Below are 25,018 nucleotides of genomic sequence, written 5' to 3' on the forward strand. Positions count from 1 at the left end.
TACGAAATGCCCATGAGATCGTAAAAAACAAATGCAACAATACATCAAATGTTTTTGTATTTTAAACAACTTTTCATGACTTACTTTCTTCGTAACTACAAAAATACACTGTCTGAACTTAATTCCAAATGTATGATCTCCCAAGCGGCTTGTAAGAGCTGAATAGGTAGAACAGCCCCCTCGTAGTCGATGCAGGGGATTGTGTGTTCGGCACCCGCAATCGTCTCACAAGAGCCATAAGTTCACAAACAAAATAATTAATACAATATACATACTGCACTGACTTTATTATTAAAGATTAGCATTCAGTAATAACTGACCAAATGAAAACCAACTCTGTACAACAGATGAGAACAAAAAAACTCTGCAACCTTGAGAGCCTGCCCCAAGAGCAATCACACTCCTTAAAAATGAATGTACATTGTGAAAACACCTACTATACAGTACAGGAACAATTGATCAGTCTATTTTTGAAATATAAATATGATGGTAGAGGGGGCGTGTCCAAGATGGCGGAGCGCTAAGACGTTTCTGCTTGCGCTCCGCCGCCTCGGCCCTAGAAAGAGTCCTGCGGCCAGCTTGGGGGAAGCCTGGAGGCTTTCCCTACATCGCGAGGCTCCCCCCGGGGGTTCTGGCTCCTCGGCTTCGGTCGGGGCCAAGTTGCGACGCTCCCGCGGGGGGAGCAGGGCTCGGCCCAGGAGTCGGGGTTGCCGCCGCAGAGCGGCCCGAAGCGCGGCCTGGGCCGCGGGACGGACCTTCCCCTCGGCGGCCCTTGCAGACGGGGCGCCGGGGATTGAGGGCCGAGGGCCTCCCTTGGGCCCCTTAACAACTGGAGATCGCCACGGGACCCGGCGTCTTGTGGTTGGAGCGCCTGAGGGGTGAGAGGTGCTCTCATATGCCCCGCTGGACCGGCAGCTGCTGACGGGGCTTCCTCGCCCCGGCGCCATTGGGCGGGGTCAGTGAGGTGCGGGGCCACAGTGGAGAGTGTGGGCCCAGCTACCTGGCCTCCGGGTGGCACAACCCCAGCATTTGATCTTTTATGTAGCCTGGCCCTGTAGTCCAGCGAAAAAGCGCAAGGAGCGGACCGTTTTACGTGGTGGCGGCTGGGAGCTGGACCTGGGCGCGGTTCCGGACAGAGCGGCGCATACTGACCGGCCTCGGAAAGTCACTTTGGAGGACCTGCGGAACTGAGACGGTGAGGTGTGATCAGGCCGGTGCGCCATGGCGACATCAAAGTCCAAACGCGAGCGCTCAGTGAGGGATATGTTGGCAGGGGCGCTCTTTGCATATGGGACTGTGATGGAGGACTTACCTGAGACGAGGGCCTTGGAGAGTCGAGTTGAGACGGATCCAGAGGAGAGTTCTTCCGTTACGAAGGGCTTTCTGACCTCCCTGTTTGATTCACTCCGGGGCGATATCCAAGAGCTGCATAGGGACATCTCACGGGAGGTGAAGGAGATACGAGGAGAGGTTAGATCCTTGGGTGAACGTGTATCGCAGTTGGAGGACAGTGAGATCCCTCGCGGTGAAGAGGTCGCGGGCCTGCAACAGGAAGTAGTCCGCCTCCTAGAGCAACAGGACCTTCTTCAGATGGCGGTTGAGGACTTGGAAAATCGCTCGAGGAGACAAAATATTCGTATACGAGGGGCCCCGGTTGGCACTGAAAAAGGGGACATTGGGGGCTACGTGGTGGATTTGTTTCGCTCCTTGCTTGGCACAGAAGTGACACAGGAGGTAGTCCTGGACCGGGTGCACCGAGTTGGGCGCGCTGGGGCCCCTGGAGGCCGCCCCCCAGACATTTTAGCCTGTCTCCACCATTTTGTCCTTAAAGAAAAGATTCTACAGGGGGCCCGCAACCTCCAGAGTGTACTCTATCGAGGGCATGAACTCCAGCTCTTTCATGATTTATCTGTGCAGACTTTACAGAGACGGAGTGAGTTCAGGCCCATCACAGATCACTTGAGGGCGCATAATATGTCCTATTCTTGGGGCCATCCGTTCCGCCTGGTCTTCCGCTGGGAGGAACAGCTTTGGTAGGTGAAATCTGTTATGGAGGCTGGCCATGTCCTGGGCCTTGAGGATATAGGCCGGGAGGCGAGCGAGGGGGCGGCTCTATCGGCGGGGGGCCCTCCTCGGTGGCGGAGAAAAGAGAAGAAAAGGAAGCTGCAGCGCCGGACAACCTCGGAGCTGAGATCGGAGAGAGAAGCCGCTTTGAACAGCGTGGCCGCCGGTACTTCAGCCTGGTTTGGACACCCGGGGGCGCCCGGGATTACTACAGGCCGCAGTCGTAATAATATGTTGATTGTCGCAGTGGGTCGAGGCGGCGGGGGCAATGGACCGAGTTACTAATCTGGTGGGATATACTGCCCCGTGGAGATTTTACCTCGCGATGATGGACGATCGAGGACTTTTGTGTCATATGCACCTGTTGTGCTTTTTGATTGTTTGCTGTTGGTTTTCCCTGCGATGCTGGTCTTTTGAGAAGGCATCCTCAGGCCTGAGTACTCTAGGCGGTCTAGATAATATTGTGGGTGGTAGTCCTATGTTGTGCTCTTGTCTCCTCTGCTTGCTTTCTTCAGTATAGGCTATGACCATCAAATGTATAAGCTTAAATGTTAGGGGGCTAAATAACTCAACTAAGAGGCTGGCCATCCTCTCAGCTTTAGAGAGATCCGGGAGTCATGTATGCCTTTTGCAAGAGATGCACCTTGTCCTTAAAGATACCTACTGCATGCGCTCTAAGTGGTTTCCCAGGCAGTTCTGGTCCTCGCTACCGCCAAAGCATGCAGGGGTGGCGATACTTTTATCACGCTCATTCCCGGGGGAAGTCATATCCAAATTGCATGAGGTTCCGGGGAGGCTCTTGGCCATGAAGATTCGATTTGGGGGTCTCTACTTCACGATCGCTTCCCTATATGCACCCAATTCCCAACAAGAAGCCTTCTTGAGACAGTCTCTGACTCTGCTGCTCCAATCCCCTGATGGTGCTGTATTGCTGGGGGGTGATTTTAATTTGGTGATGGATGGGGACCTGGATCGCTCAGGCCAAAGGTATGGTCAGATAGGGTCTTTGTCGGATGCTGGGCGGCAGTGGTTGAGTGAGTGTGGTCTGGTGGATGTGTGGAGGAGTGCGCACCCCACGTTGAGGGACTGCCCCTATTTTTCTCATCGGCAACCAAAACATATGCTAGATTGGACCTTTTTCTGGCTTCCCAGGAGCTTCTCCTCAGGGTTAGAGACCCGGCGATCGAGCCGCGGGCTTTGTCGGATCATGCTCCGGTAACAGTTGAGATTCACACGGACATGGAGAGGGTCAGCCCATCGGGATGGCGATTTAGGGACTCAATGCTTCAGAACGGTGCAACGGTAGAGGCGATCCAAGGGGCAATAATAGATTACCTCAGCTTTAACGACAACGGGACAACAAGCATAGCAACACTGTGGGAGGCACTGAAGGCTGTCTTGAGGGGCGAGGTGATGTCGCTTTCTTCTAGGAACAATAAGGTGAGGGCTCGACTCAGGGGGGACCTGGAGCAGCAAGTGAGGGTGTTAGAGCGCTCACATAAACACACCGGTGCTCCTAGAATATGGCGAGAGCTCGAGAAGGTCCGAAAGCAGCTGAGGAGGTTGGATTGGGACAGAGCAGAGTATGCGGTAGTCCACCTCAAACAATAGTATTATGTAGGAAGTAATAAGTGCGGCAAGCTACTGGCGCATAGGCTGAGAGCACAGCGTGCAGCGTCACTGATAAAAATGGTACGATTCCCCTCTGGGGCAGAGGCTGGTACGAGCGACCAAATAGCGCAGGCTTTTGCGGAATTCTATCGTAGTCTGTACATAGCTGAGAAGCCCGGTGACTTAGCCCCAGAATCCTTCTTAGAGGACATAGCAATCACTCCTTTGTCTGTGACAGAATCAGCCTCGTTAGACCAGCCTATAAGGGCTGAGGAGGTTATATCTGCGATTGCTCGGTTGCAGACCGAGAAGTCACCTGGCCCGATGGTTTTTCTGCGCTTTTTTATTCCCGTTCTTGTGCGACTTTTTAACTCCTTTCGTCAAACGGGTGTGCTTTCGTCTAGTATGTTAGACGCTACTATCGTTGTTATCCCGAAACCGGGGAAGGACCCAGAGGAATGCGCCTCGTATGGGCCGATCTCCCTCCTGAATATCAATGCCAAACTGTTCACTGGCATTCTGGCACACCGTCTCAACTATTATATGCCAGGATTTGTGGACCCTGACCAGTCGGGATTTATACTCCATAGACAGTGCAGCGATAACACCAAGCGATTGCTCCATCTCTTGGACAAAACTGAACATTCCCGTAGGGCGGCGCTCTTCCTGTCTATTGACGCTGAGAAAGCCTTCGATAGGGTTCACTGGCCATACCTGTTCAGGGTGCTCGAACGCTCTGGACTGGGTGCAGGTTTTATGACATGGATTCGATGCATTTATCAAGAGCCTCGGGCAGCGGTCCGGGTTAATGGGACGCTCGGGCAGCGGTCCGGGTTAATGGGACGCTCTCTTACTTTGGCGGAGCCCATGACCTCACTACAGGCGCTAATGGGTAATACAGAGGAATTTGGACAGGTTTCGGGGTTCCGAATGAACATGCTTAAATCGCAGGCTTTGGGCAAGTTTATCACTGCGGAGCATGAAAGGGACCTGAAGGCCAGTTTCCATTTTACATGGACCTCTTCGGGGCTCCCATATTTGGGGATTGAGCTAGGCTCTACAGTCGCCAGTACAGCGAAGTTGAACTATTCGAAACTAACGCGAGAGGTGCAGCACGACTTGGAGTCATGGGGAGGCTTAAATTGTCCTGGCTAGGTAGGGTTGCGGCAGTGAAAATGACCATCCTACCACGTATACTTTATTTGGTCCAGGTGCTCCCGCTGGAACCTCCCCCGCGAACGATAGTGTCCCTCCAAACGGCGGTCTTAAGATTTATATGGGAAGGAAAGGAGGCGCGGATATCACGGCAGGTTCTGTATCGTCCTAAGAGGGAGGGGGGGCTGGCGGTCGCCTGCCTCCTTCGATACTTTCAGGCAGCACAGTTGCGTTTCCTTTTGGAATGGAGCCGACCGTCTTCTGAGAAGCATTGGTGCTTCATGGACCAAGCAGTGGCTGGCTCTCACATGTGGAAGGAACCCTGGCTTAGGCGCTGTCACAGGGCGCAGGGGTTGTATATATCACCGGTTATGGGGGTTACGATGAGAGTGTGGGATCGGGTGGTCGGCAGGGCGGGTTTGACGACCTTCCCGTCCCCAATGACTCCACTGGGCACGAACCCCGATTTTGGCCCTGGCCTACAGCCGGAAGCACTGCGTCGGTGGTATGAGAGGGGCTGCAAAAGGGTGGGATACTTATTTGGTGAGCATGGGGTTATCCCCTTCGACCAGCTGAGGGAGCAATATGGCCTAACCGAGGCCGACAGGATGATGTACTACCAAATAAGACACTGGGCCCTGCTTCCAGCCAATAGGATATTAATTGATAGGCCGTTAACCCCGTTTGAAAAATGGATTCTAATGAAAAAGGGTGATAAGCGTGTGGTTTCTGAACTCTATGTCCTCTTGCGGGGAGGCTCGTTCAACCAAGACTAAGGGTCAATTGAGATGGGAGAAAGAACTAGAGAGGGAGCTATCGGAAGATGAGTGGGAGAGTGTTTTTTATAGGGCGCACCACACAGCTTATAACTCAGCAGGTACAGAGACAGCCTATAAAGTAGCCTCTTCCTGGTACTACACCCCAAACAGGATCCATGCTTGGAATCATGACAAATCTAGTCTTTGCTGGAGGGGGTGTGGGGGTGGGGGCTCGCTTGTACACCTACTATGGCATTGTCCCAAACTACATCGGTACTGGAAGGACATAATAGACACTGTGGACAGGGCCTTTGACACTCAGATCCCTAGATTTCCTTCGTATACTTTGCTGGGTCTCCCCAACCCGCTAACTTTTCCCCTAAGATCTTTGAAGGGTCGGCAGATGGCCTTAGCCTTGAATTTTCTGTACAGCTGTTGCTATCAGTGTGGGGGACAGAGCAGATCCCGTCAACAGTCTCTTGGCTGCACAAGCTCTGGTTTATCCTCGCTATGGAAAAGCTTACCCTGACTTCACAGCTGCGGAGTGGGGACTTTAGGGAACTTTGGCAACCGTTTTTACGTATTCTATCAGGGGAGTTTTCAGAGCTGACATGTCCAATTTATCTGAGGGTTCTGAATTTGAATTGATTGCCCGGGAGGTCGCCTACGAGGGGATGTTTATTCTGGACTATAATTATATGGTAATAGAGCCTGAGATTGTTAGATTAATGCATTTTCAACCAGCAGTGGGGAAACATAGTTGTGTTAAACATTTAGGGCCCAATTCTGAATTTGGCGGGTGGCCGGCGCCGCCCGCCTGGCGGGAACCGCCACCTGGCCGCTCCGCGGTCAAAAGACCGCGGAGGCCATTCTGGCTTTCCCGCTGGGCCGGCGGGCGACCGCCAAAAGGGCGCCTGCCGGCCCAGCGGGAAAGGCCCAGCTACAAGGAAGCCGGCTCCGAATGGAGCCGGCGGAGTAGCTGGGGTGCGACGGGTGCAGTGGCACCCGTCGCGATTTTCACTGTCTGCGTGGCAGACAGTGAAAATCCTGCAGGGGCCCCATGACACCCGTTCCCGCCAGCCTGGTTCTGGCGGTAAAAACCGCCAGAAACAGGCTGGCGGGAAGGGGGTCGGAATCCCCATGGCGGCGCTGCAAGCAGCGCCGCCATGGAGGATTCCCCCAGCCGGGGGAAATCCGGCGCAAAAGCGCCAGACCCGGCTGGGCGACCGCGGCTTCACAGCCGCGGTCGGAATACAGGATGGAGCACCGCCAGCCTGTTGGCGGTGCTTCATCTGAATGAGGCCCTTAATCTTCTTTTTTTTTATTGTTTCGCATGGAATAAGCTATCTACGTGCCTTTTGGCAATACTGTGATGTAGTACATGTGCGATGTTCTATAATTGAAAAACTTAATAAACAGATTTGATCCATAAATATGATGGTAATTTGGAAATAGACAAAGACTACGAAAAGTATGCTGAGAATATTTCTGAATATGTTAGTTACAACAACTAAGAAGTAGATTATTCTCAGCACAAACACTGTTGGAATTGCTAGTTTCTAAGTATTTATAAATATATTTTTATTTGAGAAATCCTTTAGAAATTCACTGGAAAGAAGCAAAGGATAAAGTAATGTTATAGTTAGTTGTAATGAAAGTATGATTTTTTGTTTACCAAAACCTTATAAATTCACTGTGAAAAAACAAAGGTTAAGGTAGCACTAAATTTAGGTGAATTTCTCAGTGACAATGTTAACATTTTGAACTAAAGAAAACATAGAAATTCACCAGTTATAGTCAGCAGCGCTAACTATAACTTGCACCACCGCCATGCACTGCTTACGACTTCACATATGACATCACTTAAGACATGTTCTATGACATATGAAATGACATTATTGATGATATCACTGGTGACATCATCCAATGAGTGTGCTAGTTTGTTTTACAGTTTACATAGTGGCAAGTAACTACCATATTAATTCTATATAATTTTATACAGCTTGGGTGTATCCAGTGCTTAATTTGTGCTTGCTGTTTCCGGTGTTGAGCACCAGCACTTATTTTTGAGGGCCTCAACCATTCTTCTGCCTCAACCATTTGCTGCGAGCAAAAGACACATATGGGAACGACGGAGGAAGAGAAAAATGAAAAAGCGTCACAAAGGGAGAAAGCAGAAATCTGCCAGAGTGAGCTGAAGGGGCACGGAGTGGCTTTAAATGGATTGAATATGCCCAAAATGGCTTCAGGATTACGCTGCCTCATTATTCCGTGCTCGCACATTTAAATGCAGCACCTGTGTGTTTTAAGAGGAGGGCTTTGGGCACCGGCACGTTTTTATTTACAAATTAAGCACTGGGTGTATCTAATGGGTGCAAGTGTTTACAAATGTGTGTGCTCCTACTGCACCGTAGCTGTATAGAAGTATTGAACATGTTATAAATGTTTGCATTCATGACTAACTCTTTGTGCGAATGACAGTTGACTAGTATTGATTATGCTCCACACAATTTTTTAGGTTCTGCTCAAAAAGTTTCCAACAGGAGAAAGATTCTAAGTAGCAGATACTAACTTTTGTAAGCAGCTTTGAGTTAGTAGAGAGAATTGTGTTAGTATGATCATTTATCCTTCACTAACCTAATAACGTGTGCTTGTTTTGCTTCAGAAGAAGGGCTATCAGTAAAGTTTTCACCACAGTATTAAGGGTGCTGCTGGTATGATCTTCAGCACTTTCATATATTGTTTAGTTTAGCAAATAGTGTTTTGACAACTGTTGCACAGAATGTACACTGTTCTTAGTAGATTATTTACAGTACTCTCGTGGTGTAAATCTCTTGACAGTTTCACTGTTTGCAAATAGGTACACAGAGAACTCTCTCCATAGAATAAACATTGTTTACAGCGCTCAATTCGCTACTGATATCAACTGTATTTCTTAATGTATATTCAGTGTGTGACAGGGGTTTGATACAGATAAAGGCTGTCCATAGTAAGGCATTTGTTTTGGGATTGGCATTCACTATTTTGTCTTTCTCTGAACTGTTGTATACAGATTGGCTACCATACTCAATGAGGGTTTCCCATGTATCTGTGGTTGATTGTGAATGTGAACTATAGTACGTGTAAAGCCATAGCAATTTATACAGCAATATGCAGCAAAATGAAGCCTGGATGATGTCATCAGTGAAGCCTCAGAGAAGACATCACTGATTTCAATTGAGATGTCATGAGTGATGTCATAAATGATGTCGTAGAACATGTAATGAGTGATGCTATGTAAGATCATAAGCAGTGCATGGCGGGGCACAAGTTATAGTTATCACTGCTTACTATAACTGGTGATTTTTAGCATTTTTTTAGTTCAAAACATTAATGTTGTCACTGAGAAATTCACCTAAATATGTTATTTTAGTCTTCGTTTTTTTCAATGAATAGTAAATATGGGGTTTCACTCTTCAGTTGGAATTTTGCAGTTCGGGATTACCAAAGAGATACACCTCTACTTCCTCCTTAGGGTATACTGTTTTTTCACTAAATCTACAAATGCAAATCCATGGTGGGAATGTTAATCAGTTTGCACTTCTGGAAGCAACCCGCATCAGTAAATCCGACTAGTGATCTACTTCTCATTGTAGCAAAATAGTAAGCTTAAGGATGATCTAAATAACTAGATCTGGCAAAGTGAGTTTGATGCAAATTACTTTTGGGCCTGGTTCTCACCTTGTTTTTCTACCTGTTTTACAGACTGATGGTAATAATTGGGAATAATGCATGCAAACAATTTTTGTGGCTGTTTTTGAACTTGTTACAAACTCATTATACATGTTCTGCACTCATTTATCACAAATAAAAAGCTGGTGGCAACAATGAGTAAGTCACTAGAGCAGACAATTTGTTCTGAACTCAAAACGCACACTAGCACTAAAAAGGGAACAGAAATACTATTTGTAACAGTTTTGACACTGTATCGTATGCCTAAATCACCGTTTATGAATGTTATCTTTTAGCACCATTTTGATTGTTTTTTTAACGGTTATTGATTTAGTAGCACACTTGCACGAATGTTCAATCATCTTTGAAATTCATTACATATATTTGCTATTCTCGCGGCCGTTACCGATGACGTCGCATCTTTACTCACATGAGCGCCCATCCCAGGAAGTTCATTGTGCTCCCCCAGTACATTGGATCGTTCATAATATTAAATGGGAAGCTTGTAACCTTTTCCTCCATCAGAATGCCGAAATAGTCTCCTGGAACAGAAAGAAGTAGTATAGGGACATAAGTGAATCTAAAAAAAGCAACAGACGTTTTGAATGCGTTAGAAAAATATTTTTTTGTCTCAACCTAACATAATATAAAATCATTTCCTGGATCACTGCAAAAGAAAAGAAAATATTCAAGGCAAACTGGGTTGTGAAACCATTTAAATCTGTTTCAATAACTGGACCGCATTGATCCTCTACAAGTTGAATAGTTAAATTACTTCCAGAATAACGGCTGTTAAAGTATTTTGGTGCAGCTATAGGGCATCAAAGATATATGTCAGCTGCAGATTCAAACTCTCATTCCATAATAGCAACAAGACACAGCTTCTCAACTAAAGGCTCCAAATCATGGAAACAGTGTAATCACGCCACTGTCCACAGATAGGGGCTGGGTTATTAATAATCTGTGAAATGTATAAAGGCTAAGGCAAAACAAGATGAATTTGTGTTTCTCGTATCCAGCCATCCTCCATAAATAAATACCGAATACTATTTGATAACTACATAGGCGTTCTGCAGAGATAAAATTATAAGTCACTTGTTTGTTGTTTTCCTGAACTCAGTTAGGTTTACAATTGCAGTCTCTGCTAATCTACAGCACCTCTTGCTCCTTTAATAATTCATCTGAGAAACAATCCACTATAGGGATGATGCCTTTAAACGTGAGCATTGAGAATATTAGGGCATGCTTCCTTTGATAGGGAACTGAAAATCTGGAGTCTGGCCCCCTTTCGGGACATAGATACTTGTATGTCAATGGAGGCTTGGAGAATGGGTGGCTGCTTGGTGGCGGTTGATTTATATCCTAATGGTGAGTTTATTTCCTTTCAGGGGGCACAAAATACATTTGGATTGAGGGTTGGAAAGTTCTTGCAATATGCCAAGATTAAGAGTGTGGCCCGGGAGGTCTGGTCTGGGTTCCCGGTGGCCCCTGTGGCATCAAAGATGTTGAATGAGTTAATAAATTGGGGAGAGGATTCCAAACCTGGTTACTCTGTTCTACAGAGCGCTGCATGGGGACAGTGTGGGGGTGGAGTGTGTGGCGCGTAGGGCCTGGGATTGAGAGTTGGAGAACCCCTTAGAAGATGGGGACTGGGTCTGGCACTGTCTCTGGTACGCACGGTTTCTTGTAATCATAGATTTAAGTTGTTGCACTTTAATTTCGTTCACCATGTGTACATCATGCCTGTTCGTTCTAATAAGATGGACCCGACGAGGGAGACTGGATGCCCTTGGTCTGGGGAGTCAGGTGCCTCCTTTATCCATTTGGCCAGGCCTTAGGGAGCTGAATTGTTACTCGATGTGGGTGTAATCTAATGGGAGAAATTTGGCGCTCAAGGCTATGAGGTATATATCGAATTGTACCACAATTAACACACGGTGCACCCTTGGAGGACCACACCCCGAAGCCCCAACTGTGTGGCAATCCATACAGCTCATAACAATAAATAACAAGAGGCACTCGTATCTACACAATTAAACAAATATTGTAAAGATATCTGACATAGTCACTGTCTATGTCCAAAATCGCAAAACAACATCCCATGTATCTCTGGAAAAATGAAATGTACACAAACAAATTGAAATGCAAAATAAACTTCAAGTATAGTTCCAAATTTCCTGTGCTTTAATAGCAATGTCCAAATTCAGTTCAGTTGGTATTAGCGAAAGTTGTCATACGTAATATTCCAATCAGTTCCATGACCAAGTATCAATGTCCCAACCGTTCAATCCATTATTCAAATCCATGATTTGTCACACCGAGTTTGCGTTTTCTATTATTCATGTTCCTTCTAGTAACTCGCAATTATCCATCTCACCCTCTGGAGAACTGGTGGTGGATCTATATATCATCTTGGAATCTGATGATTGTGTATATTCACTTAATATGTTTACTTCTGATAAAATTGCAGCCCTGACGAAGTCAACAAGGCAATCCCCGGACAAAACATGTGTTGGCTGTGGGGTCAAAATGTAACATCACGCATGGCAAGTGCCGTTGAATAATGGATTGAACGGTTTGGGACATTGATACTTGGTCATGGAACTGATTGGAATATTACGTGTGACAACTTTTTCTAATACCAACTGAACTGAATTTGGACATTGCTATTAAAGCACAGGAAATTTGGAACTATACTTGAAGTTTATTTTGCATTTCAATTTGTGTGTGTACATTTCATTTTTCCAGAGATACATGGGATGTTGTTTTGCAATTTTGGACATAGACAGTGACTATGGGGGTGATTCTGACCGCAGCGGACGGCGGTCGCCGCCCGCCAAGCGGTTCCCGCCGAAAGACCGCTCCGCGGTCAAAAGACCGCGGCGGTCATTCTGGCTTTCCCACTGGGCTGGCGGGCGACCGCCGAAAGCCCGCCAGCCCAGCGGGAAACACCCTTCCCACGAGGAAGCCGGCTCAGAATGGAGCCGGCGGAGTGGGAAGGTGCGACGGGTGCAGTTGCACCCGTCACGAATTTCAGTGTCTGCAAAGCAGACACTGAAATTCTTTGTGGGGCCCTCTTACAGGGGCCCCTGCAGTGCCCATGCCATTGGCATGGGCACTGCAGGGGCCCCCAGGGGCCCCACGACACCTCATACCGCCATCCTGTTCCTGGCGGGTGAACCGCCAGGAACAGGATGGCGGTATGGGCTGTCAGAATCCCCATGGCGGCGCAGCAAGCTGCGCCGCCATGGCGGATTCCCATGGGCAGCGGAAAGTCGGCGGTACACCGCGGCTTTCCGCTTCTGGCCGCGGCTGTACCGCCGCGGTCAGAATGCCCGGCGGAGCACCGCCAGCCTGTTGGCGGTGCTACCGCCGACCTCCGCCATGGCGGTAATTACCGCCAGGGTCAGAATGACCCCCCGAGTCAGATATCTTTACACCATTTGGTTAATTGTGTAGATACAACGAGTGCCTCTTGTTGTTTATTGTTATGAGCTGTAGGGAGCTGCGGCAGTTTTGGTGGGTGGAGGTTCGGAAGGGGTTACAGGTCTGGGACTTGAGGCGACTCCATTGACTTGCCTACTGGGTATATTACAGAGACCACGGGGTAGGTGCGTTCCATACAGATTTGGGCAGCTTGCATTGGTGTTGGCTAAGCGAAGGGTGGCTATGGGCTGGAGGGGAACACAGAGCCCTTCCCCTTTTCACTTGTCCTGTGATGTCTTGGAGTGGGGGGTGGCTAAGGCACAAAACATGAAACTGACACGCAGGGAAGAAGGGGCACTGGAAGACATAACGGCCTGGAGTACATTGTTGAAGCGCTTCACTGGACCCAAGATTCCAGCTCTGACTGGAGCTCGGATGAGGATCCCTGGCTGAAGGATGTTATGCTGGGCATATTGCTGATGACCAATTGTGGTACTAGTGTATTGCTGTTATGATGAAGTATGAACAATTTGGTTCCATAGGAGGTCCCTATGGAAGGGGAGGGGGTGGAGATACTGCTGGTCTGATGGATATGATCCATGTTTTTGTTTACAGGTATCATCATCAACTTACGCTCAGGAGAACATTGTACATTCTGATTTTGCGTATGACAACGCACTGCTTGTTTGTTTGGTTTGTTTTTTATCTTTATTTGTTGTTAGAAACTCAATAAAACAGAGTTAAAAAAAAATTAAAACAAAAACTTTAGCATTAGATGTTCCCAGTAAAAGGTCAGGCATCTAACCACAAGGAAGGTACGGGATACAAGGCACACGTCACAGAGCCTATTTAAAATGGAACTAAAATCTATGTTTATTTGCCATGAAAAGGGAGTAAACTAAAAAAAGCAAGTAAATATTCCAGAGAGCTAATGGGTCTGGCTTTCAGCATTATGAGATTCCAGGTGAATTAGAAGTATTTCTTGTCTTTACGTATGGTATTCTAGATGCAAGTAAATCAATGTACTAACTTCTTCATGCCAGACCAACACATGTTTAGCCCAAGTGCAGCTTTTTCAAGAATGGAACAGAAATACTTTAGCCATGTTAGGACTGTATAGGTGCACACAGGCTTGCCAATAAAAAAGATTTGGCCTTACTGTTACAAACACCTTATAGTTTAATTTGAAGATAGCATATAAATCCACAGACTTGAAGCGCAGCTGGTTACACATCAGGTAAAGACTACCTACTGTATTGGTATATCTAGTCAATGACGAGAGCCTTTACAAGGTCATAGATCTCTGACATAGAGGACTAGCAATGTCATTCTAACATTCTAATGCATAATATAATAGATACATAGTGGCACAGTGCCTTCCAACCCTTTCTAAAATCCTCGGCTGTTGCACTCTTTTTTTTATATTGATTTGTTAAGATCTGAAATGTTTTCTTGACAAATTCCTGTAGTAATCAGGAATGTAAACCTGTACTCCACTGCTAATGCACTTCATCAGCAGCTGAGACCGGGCACTGCAATGCATCTATTGGGAGCAACACATTCCTACTAAAGTCCATATATTACAGGTGGAGGGGCACCAACGAAATTTCAAGAAAACATAGAATCATCCAAGTATGTTGCTCCAATGCAGCTTTTATTTGCTTCTATATACTAAAGAAAAACAGCCAACGCGTTTCGTCCACCATATGTGAACTTCATCAGGGCACTGCAATTCAATTATTATAATATGGACATTGGACCCGTTTGGTCGCACCTTTGGATTGCAGTGCCCTGCTGAAGTTCACGTATGGTGGACGAAACAGTTGGCTGTTTTTCTTTGGTATATTGATGCTGCAATGTACTTGGATGATTCTAAGTTTTCTTGGTGCCCCTCCATCTGTAATATATGGGCATTGGACCAGTATGGTCGCACCTATAGAGCAGCAGGTGCCTTGGTTGGGAGCACGAAATAAAGAGACATATGGGATAATGGGGAGGTGCGACTGCCTTGGCTGGCTGTTCCAGTTGGATGACATTTGTGTACATTCCTGCTGAAGGTCTGAAAATAACCATTCTCGGTATAAGGAGATGGTTTCAGCATGCAAAAAAGCTATTTTGCCTGGAGTACTATAAATCCTTATAAAATTCTAGACTTGCATTCGCGTCTTGTGCCAAACAGGTTTTTGTGCCCTGTTGCTGCACTCAGGACCCATGTTGTTTGCTGTGTGCTTGTCATAACATAGGTCCTCATTACGACCTTAAGGGATAGGATTACTCCATCACAAACGTGACAGATATCCCGTCCGCCGTATTACAAGTTCCATAGGATATAATCGAACTTGTAATACGGCGGACGAGCTATCCATCCTGTTTGTGATGAAGTAATCCCCTCCGCCAAGGTCGTAATCAGGCCCATAGTGTAATCACTAATGCACCAAACTTCGCTGTACAATAAATATCTTTAATATAAATAATGCACATTCTGTTCCACATACTATTATAAATACCCAATATGGCTATATGAGTAAGGTGATAGTGCCCAAGGGCACTGTGCCTTAAGCAGAAAGCAACCGTACAAAAACAGCAGAATGGTAACAACAATGAAATCAGCTCTACAGTCATTTGCAAAAGAGTGAACTAGTTCGCGTGGATAAACTACTGCCGTAAGCACACTGTGTTGGTTTCTATTTATAAACATGTGCATCTAATTTTGAAGAAACATCACGTTATCAGAAAAAACATCTCCAATCGCAACAGAGGAAAATCATCAGCAGGAACACTGACAATTAACTACTATAAATCACGCCTTATCTCTTGTGGTTGCTTTTTGTTACATCTTGGGTCGTTTCACACGCTGTTCCATCCACGAGGGTTTTTCAAGGCTGAACTGCCTTTTTTATCAATACTCCAGCTGAGGCATATTAGACACACCTTGACATTAGCTAGCACTTACCAGGAGCCCACTCTAGGCAGCAAAGGCAAAGTCGAAGGTGGGCAACCTAGGCTGACTAACGGACAGATAAAGGACTCTGTGAGTCTGCATATTGGTGTTACAAAATAACTACTCTAGCTCTCTTCCTTCAGTCTGGCACGGGGGGGGGGGGGGGAGAGGTGGGGGTAGCAAGGAATTAAAATATCCCCTCTTTATACTAAAGCTCTGATTGCACCGATCAAGTGAAGCATGTGAGCTCAGCCCTCCCTAGAAAAGTTCTCTTGTCACTTCCATCCAAGCATCTATCTAGTCATTCTTTCATCCACCCGCTGATAGCCACTATTTCACCTTCACATTGTCATCCATTCCTTTTTCATTCATCATTCAATCTTTACCCATTCTTTTCCCTCCATTTTGCCATCCATCCACACTGCCATCCATCCATTCCTCCATCCACTCTGCCACCCATCTATCCACCCCCACCGTACATCCATCGATATACTCTGCCATCCATTCATTCACCCTTTCACCCACAAATCCATCGATCCATTTACCCTGCCATCTTTTCAGCTGCCTATCCACCTATCCATCCCTTTACTATGCCATCCACCTATCCATCTACCCTTTTACTCTGCCACCCTTTCTCCTGTTCATCCACCTGTCTATTTACTCTTTTCAGCCAGTTTAATCTACCACCCTTTCACCTGTCTATCCACCTATCAACTCACTCATCCATCCATCCCTTTACCCTGCCAACCTTTTACTTGTCCATCCACTGATCCATTCACCCAACCAGCCATCTGCCTACCCACTCACCCAGCCACTCATTTATCCACCAACTCATCTATCCATCCAGCCATCCTTCATCCCTTCCATTTAATATTCCATCATTCTTTCCCTTTTCCATATACCCATCTTTCATTCCTCTTCGCTCTTGAGCATTTGTCTACAGAGTTGCAGACAGAAGAGGCCCATAAAGAACCCTACCCGAGGCCGGGGTCGCTTTCACGACTTGCCTGTTGCCCATCCTGCTCTTTTTAAAATATAGCCCACCTGCACTTAGTTCACTTCCCGCGTTTGGAGACAGAGACTTCCATTTTACTCACATACATTTTGACATTAAATGAAAAACAAGCATTGGCAGTTCCAAACAGCCTCGCTCGCCTTTACCGAGGACACCAACATTGGGGATACAGAAAGAGGAAGATGTTAAAAAACAAAAACAAAAAACTCGGTGTGTTTAATTTTTCCACTGACTTGCCTTGAAATGAGGTAACTTCAGGCGGGAGAAAGTTAAATTGAAACAAGTTTTGCCTTTCAAGATCGAGAGCCTCCAAATTGAATTGAGTCTGTTGTCATATATGCTTTGTATACAAGCGAGACTGACCGGCATTGCAAATGCTTGTTTTAAGTAGTCTTCATTGTCTGCCAAGATTAGTCAAATTCGATGTTGTATCTTCCACATTTCTGTTTAATTTTTCCTAGTGACCAATAGGGGGCAGGGAAAGGCAGCAAACTGGTACTTTTCACACGTGGATCTATCTGTTAGCAAGGCTGCGTTCAAAGCAGGACGAATGTCGATTCTACTGAAAGAGAAACCAAAAAGTTCCTGTGGGTAGGTCAAACAAATGGAAGAAAGAAGCGAATAGAAACAAAGCAACTGAGACACTAAAAGACCTTCAGTCTGGAGCATGTATTGGTTCTGTGGAGTATTGTTTGCAATGTCGTCTCTGGAAGCTGGAGAGTCTGTATTGAGACTGCAAAAAGAGGTACCTCAGATATTATGTGGCGGAGGGCACAGATGTACAGGGTGCTCTTCATTTTCTCCTAATACTGTTGCACTCTCTTCAAAAAACACCTGGCATACCCCATCCTACAATTAGCCCAGCTAAAGTCTTGCTTGACTTGCTATGGGTGCAAACATGAGTAGTACACCTACCTCTGCAGCTGAGTGGCCCAAAGGTCTTCTAACATACATGGAAGACAAACGCACACATCTCTTGACCTGCACTTCTGCCATTTACATGGTGTGCTGTGTTGCACCTCTGTGCCGTATGCCAGAACCATTAGGGGGAAGGACCACATTGATTCATCCTTTACTACCAGGACAACCAGACCGAGATACTCAACACACGGAGGCATAATGAGTATTGCTCCCTGTGGTGGCTGAGGAAAAACATCAGCAATTTCCAATAACACAGTGAAACCACTCTTGAAGCTCCTGCCGACAACATATGTGACCACTGCTTGACCTTTCTGGGCCATACCTATTTCTTGTGACTTTATACTTTTCTGAAACATATATTAACAATCACCCCTCCCTTGGACCTCTGGGAAATTAGATCCATATAGAAGGGCATCTAAATATGTACTCTTACATTTTTACTCCACCAGTCGGAGGCTCCTGCCGTAGCATACTGTCTACCATCTGAGTCACACGCACAGCTACTACCACCCTTACTGCTGTACCACATTCCAATGATGAGTTTGGAGCACCCCTGTAAGAACCTCACTAACCAACCCACCTTTACCCAGCAGCCACTCTAATGAATTGGATTCTTTGTTGTCAAACTTTGTCTGAGGTGGAAGCAGACACAGGGAGGTGCTCAACAAGATAAAGCGACCGGTGTCAGATGGTGGTTTGGGTGCACCGACTTCTGAACTTTATTTACTGGTGACACAAGTATAGTGGGGGAGCAGACTTATTGATGGTGTACACCTGCAAGAAACTGGAACATTTTGGATTAGCCAAGATCATAGCGCACAAGCCACTTCAATCATGAGAGGCAAGGACCCGCATGGTAAATGCTCCATCTCCTTAAGATACAATTAAAGCGCTGGAAGTGACCCTTTGTTTTTCCCACATCTTTAGGGATTCTTTAGTGTGAGAAAGCTGGAGGCATGGATGAGGGGGAGTCAGATAACGGTGTGGGACTTTGTTTTGTGCCTGGAGAATTAAAGACCTTGCCAGCAATGAGAGGGAGTTTGGACTCCCAGCAATGTTCCTATAGCGTGCGGTCTCTTAACATGATACAAGGAAAGTGAGGGACTGACTAGACCGAACTACAGTTTCCTGGAGTGCTACAGCTTCTAGTCACAATAGTTGTGGGCTACAAACTAGTGACCTGGTTCTAGAAGACCCTTCTACAGTGACTAAGGTTAAACTGAACGGGTTGAGGACTGAATGAAAAGTCAACCTGGGCAGACAACTTAATGATGGCGAGTGGAAAAAAACTCTTGCACATGCCTAAAATGTCTGCAGATATGCTAGATTTAAGTACACCAAAGTTAGCTACTTCCACAGGACATACATGACACCGAAAAGAACCCATAGGATTCATGGTTCTAATTCGATGACCTGCCCTAGATGCAAATAAAGGCAAATAAATACGGATTTCTTTCATGTGATATCGGACAGTCCTGTAATCATTTCTGGAAGAGGGTTATGAAACACCTAGGAGGGAAGATCGACAGGGTGGGCCTTTACAAATAGAGAACTGCATTGTTGGGCTCTTTCTTCATCCGAAATGGGAAAAAAAGCTGGTGACAGATTCCTAGATTTAGCGTTTCTAATAGTTAAAAGAGCTATAGCGATGGAAATGAGAACTGAGGAAGGGAGGTGAAGAAATGGGCCACTAGTGATAGCCTGACCCTACGTGCAAAAGTGGGTCAGGCTGAGTGTGTGGGTAAGCAAAAGCACCTCTATGTGAAGAAACATTGCTATGGTTTGGTCAGAAATGGAGAGAGGACAGGTAGAATGCAGCGGGTGGAGGCCTGGATATGTGCTACATCAAGACATGAACACTTAAGGAAGAAGGCCTACTAAACACCTATCCTTACCTTACTGAGCGCATGCTCCTCCGGAACACACCCTAAGATAACCAGATCATGTGCCATAAACTAGGCTGAATAGAACTTAAAAAATGCACTGAACACACAAGATTCATGGTTTCTGTTTTTGTTAAACTGTTCAGTATGCAAATTAGATAAAAAAATGAGCACTATATGGTACCACTGTTACATCTGCACTGCTGCAGGGCCCATGGCCCTATATAAAGGCATTTGTCTTAATAATGAAGTAGACTGGGTTACTTTGCACCACTGAGACATGAAACTAATTATTAAACAGACTTTAAAACAAAAAACACTCTAATAAAACCTTCATGTGCCACTAAAGTAAGGGTGTGAGTCTGCTGATGAGTTCCACAACTTAAGTATATAAAAAGTGATGGATAGAATGCTTGAAATAAAATCAGCCATTGGTCATGTCTCGGGCCTCAAGGACTTGACTCACTGACCCAAAGCAGGCAAGGAATTGCCTTTGCTTCCTACAAATGAATTTTCAACAAAGATGGCATTGTCTCTACTCAGTGAATGCGCAGGCGCTGCATGCTGGGCTTTGCTGTTCCCTGACGAGCATGTTCAGGTCTGTAGAACAGGATGGAATATTTCTGGGGTATTTTTTATACACTTGGCGGTGTCCATCTGAATCGCCGGCACGTGTCATCGCTTAATCCTGGTGACTGATAAAACTGTGGATCAGGTGCCTGCACTGAGCGTATCAGACAATGGTCTGTCTGCGCAAGAGACATCATTTGTATGTGCCATTGTGAGGCTCACAAAAGGAGAAGCTTTCAGCTGCTGCCTCATTAACCTGATTAGCCGGTGGGTCATATACATAACTGGTGGTGGCTCCTCCGCTGCTACGCCCTGGTTTCATGAGCAGCCAGAAACATTCCAAAGCAGCAGCTCAGAGGCTCTCCTTGAAATAAAGCCAGGCACAAAGCATAGAATAGCAGTGGTAGCCGGATTCCTAGTAACAACGTTTATCACCCAGTCTTCGTGAAGTTTTTTTCAAAACTTTGCAAACTTCATAATATTCACAAAGGTAGCAACATTTAAAACAATTTGCAGTTAATATGTTCCGTAATAATAGGTTTTACAGAAAAGAGGCCCTTGCAAAAAAAAAAAAAAAAAACACTTTCCTTGGAAAATTTATTTCACAAAACATTTTTTAGTGGTAATTCCCACCTGTGGCGATGCTTAGCAACTGCAATGGTGGAGGAGGGTCGCCCTACTGGCTAAGAGCCAGCAGCTGAGAAATATAACAATATTTTGTTTTATTTTCAGCTTCTCCCTCACCTGAGCCAGCATGCGAAAGGAGAGACGGCTGGGCCATGGGAGAGGGACCATTTCCACCCTTAACTAGCTTATCCCAATACACAAGTCAATCGAAGGCCAGACACATTACTTTGAAAGTATAATTTTATTTAAATGTTATTTACTAAGCAGAATAAATAAAATGAGAGTAGAATGCAAACTGAAATCCAAATAGTATAACTATTAGCCCTACTGGAATATAGTGAACTACTTTTGAGTGGAAATGCAATCAGTCCTTAGACAAGAAACACGGAAATAGATTGACGATCTATAGTTTACAAAGGGAAGAATGGTCTTTAACATTGCCTGTCCCTTTGTATTGAAGCTATTGGTTACACGTTACCTTAGTCAACACAGAGGATGATGAGTCTGTCCTGACTTCTTCCCGTTCCCACTGAGGACCCTACCAGATGCAGCCATTTACTCTTGGGTGCCTGAATACCGAGGTACTGTAATGTGGGAACCGGAGGGAGCTCATCCTTTGGGCAACTGATCAAGTCAAAACTGAAGATCCTAATATAGGACAACTCCTGAAATGCATTGTATGCTGCAAAATGAATATGACACATGAGAATGAAAGTAATATGTGTCAAATAATATTTAATACCTGGAAGAATGAATCTGACTTGTACTAGAACAAATATGAAACATGGCAGGGTGAATATGCTACTTAGTGATCAATTTGAATAGCATACTCCAAATTGAATTAGAGATTTACTGAAATATATATCAATTATACTGAAATTAATATGGCCCTCTCTGTAAACTAAGCACTAAAATGATTATAATATGCATAAAAAAGAATGGGACATTTCTTGAAATTAAAGAAATATCCCAAGTGGAATATGACATGAGTTGAAATGAATATGACATAGTGAGATGAATATCAGTGACAGCAGTGAATATTATATTTTGCAAAGAATAATGAAAATAATATCAGATACCTTAAAATAGGCATTATACAAGTTGCAATGTCTAGGAATGGCATTATACATGTTGCAATGTCTAGGGATTGCATTGAAATGAACTTTACCAAGATTTGATTATGAGATGCACAGAAATGAATATGAAATAATTTAAAGTGCATATGACTTGTGGTAAAATTTATATAAGCCCCCCATTGAAATGATTATGACATTCCTTAAAATGAACATGACCATCACTGAAATTCTCATGACATTCGTCAAAATGAATATGGCATGCATTGAAATTAATATGATAGATATTGAAATTAATATGACACGTACTAATATGAATATGAGCTTCATTGAAATTAATTTGATATGAATTTAAAATGAATGAGTAACACTGAAATGAACATGATACTTATTAAAATGAATAGGCCCTGCATTGACGGTCATTATGATACACAGAATGCATATTATATGTGTTGAAATGGATGTGACTTTTGATAAAATTAAAATAAGAAGTTTTAATATGAATGCCACATCCATTGAAAGGAATATGACACGTGCTATGCTGAATATGAAATGTGTTCAAATAAATATGAGACTCATTGAAATGAATTCAACATCCATTAAAATGTATATTACAAATGCTAAAATTACAACACTCTCAAAATAAAAATGGCATGCTCTGAAATGAATATGATGTGCATCGAAATGAACATGACGTATATTTAAATAATTATAACGCTGAAATGTATATGACCCATGCTAAATTGAATATGTCAAGTGTTAATGTGAACTTGACATCCATTGAAATGAATATGACGTTCATTGAAAGGAATCTGACACATGTTAAAATTAATATGAAGCACTTTTAAATGCCAATGACATTTTTTTTAATTAATATGGCCCAAATCAAAATTAATATTTCATTCATTTAAATGAATTACACTTTTTGAAATTAATATGAAACTATGTGAGAAAAGTTTGGCATGAACTGCAATGAATAAAGCACATATTGAAATGAACACAAGACATGTTTAAATGAATATGGCACATTAAAATGAAAATGGTATGCATTGAAGTTATGTTGACTTGCATTCAAATTAATGTTCCATATTGAGATTAATATCACACATTCTGAAAGTATATGATATGCACTAAAATGAATTAATAAAAAAATGAAAATAAATATTTAACTGAATATAAAAAAAGAAACATCTTTTACCACGCATCAATTACAATGCATAGGTTTACTATGCAGGTAAGTATTTCTACCTTTACTACACAGTACTTTACTACGCAGATAGTTTTTTTTTTCAATAACAATTTTTTTATGTGCAATTAGAGGTAAAGAGAAGTAAGGGTGATTTTAGGGTTTAAGGGTGGGTAGAGCCTGGGTAGTTAGGGACCGACCACACCCGCAACCTCAGTTTCATCTGGGACTCAGCACTCTCTATGAACCATCAAGTCAGCGCTGTCTCCACCGCCTGTTTCAACACCATGCGCCGGAAGATCTTCAAATGCATCCCAACTGAATCAAAAAGAACAGTCACCGAGGCCCTCGTCAGCAGCCACCTGGACTATGGCAACGCACTCTACGTCGGAACCACCACCAATGTACCGAACAGACTACAACGCGTCCACAACTCCTCCGCCCGTCTCATCAAGGACACCCCCAAAAACAGCTACACCTCTGCCCTACTGAGAGACCTGCACTGGCTCCCAATAGACAAGAGATTCACATTCAAACTTCTCAACCACGCATACAAAGCCCTCCACAACGCCAGACCAGAATATCTCAACCAAAGACTCCACTTCTACACGCCCATCAGGCATCTCCGCTCCTCCGACCTCACACTCGCCGTCGTCCCATGCATCCGGAAGAGCACAGCCGGAGGAAGGTCCTTCTCCCACCACACCGCTAAGACCTGGAACTCCCTTCCTATCCACCTCAGAAGATTTCCCACTCTATAACAATTCAGAAAGGACCTCAAAACCTGGCTCTTCACCTGATACCCTCTGACCTTCTCTTCTGCCCTCACCCCCAAGCGCCTTCAGACCCTAATGGGTAAATTGCCGCACTCTACAAATACATTGATTGATTGATTGGTAGAGGTATAGGGAGGTAAGGGTAATTTTAGGATTCAGAGTATAGCACAGGTGTAAATTGGAGTGGCGTAGAACGGCATGGCATACAGTGGAGTGGGTTAGAGTGGAACACCATACATTGAGGTGGCGTAGATTCCAGTGGCATACAGTGGAATAGCATAGAGTAGAGTGGTGTACAGTGAAATAGTGTACAGTGGAGTGGGGTACAGTGGAACACCATACAGTGTAGTGGCTCAGATTGGAGTTGCATACAGTGTAATAGTGTGGAGTGGAGTGGCGTAGAATAGAGTGGAACAGCGCATAGTGGAGAGGCGTACAACGAACTATCTTGAAGTGAAGTGGCGTACAGTGGAGTGGCATACAGTGGGGTGGCGTATGCATGCAGTTATAATCTAGCAGAAATATAGATTATGGTGTGCAGAGTAACGCAAAACAGTGAATTGCGTTGCCTTGCATTTCTCCAGGTTTCCCAAGCAACGCAGGACGGTGTATGGTGGTCTTGCATTGCTTTGTGCATTTGACGTAAGTATTGCGTTGCCCATGCAACACCATACGTGACGCAAGGGTAATGCAATACAATACTACAGGTAGGCCTTAATTATATATTGTGCCCTGGTATACCAGCATGGCAGTATATGGTTGGCTAATGGCTGTCTTTACTAAATTAAAAGATAGCCATATTGTTTTTAATACAGTTTGGCTATATTCTAGGTAAGAGCCCTAGATATAGGTAGCTAGTAGGTTTGTTCGCTACCTATTACCACTTTATTAAAGTGGTAATTGGTAGGGAATTTTTTTACATATTTTCTTTTTACATATTTTTAAAGCAAGTTTAGGGAGTACCATGCTAATAACTACGAAGAATATTTTTCTTTTTGAAATATGTTTGTTATTTTAAAAATAAATGTAAGTAGCACAGTAATTTCTAGGTAATACCGCAGTACTGATCAAATATTTCCAAAATTGTAAATTTACTGCTGTACACTAGATTTGGAAAATCTAGTGTATAACTGTTTTTCTTCCAATTTTTGGGAAGGGGTGAGCTGAGGGTTGAGGAGGGAAGTGTGATGAACGACGGGTGACAAGTAAGTCATGAGAACAATGGAAATTGGAGACGGGATGAGTGATAAGGAAGGAAGAATAAGAACAGAGGCATGAGGTGTGAGGGATTAGACTGTCCT

General features: G+C 44.7%; 1 protein-coding gene across 1 annotated transcript in view; it reads right to left on the bottom strand.

Annotated features, from left to right (window-relative positions):
* Nucleotides 1–25,018, bottom strand: part of PEMT (phosphatidylethanolamine N-methyltransferase) — an 893,879-nt gene that overhangs the window by 239,723 nt on the left and 629,138 nt on the right. The window contains exon 5 of the mRNA XM_069210067.1: nucleotides 9,730–9,841. Coding sequence (XP_069066168.1) covers nucleotides 9,730–9,841 — 112 coding nt within the window. The remainder of the gene's footprint in view (nucleotides 1–9,729; nucleotides 9,842–25,018) is intronic.

This window comes from Pleurodeles waltl, chromosome 10 (genome assembly GCF_031143425.1).
Source record: "Pleurodeles waltl isolate 20211129_DDA chromosome 10, aPleWal1.hap1.20221129, whole genome shotgun sequence".
NCBI lineage: Eukaryota > Metazoa > Chordata > Amphibia > Caudata > Salamandridae > Pleurodeles > Pleurodeles waltl.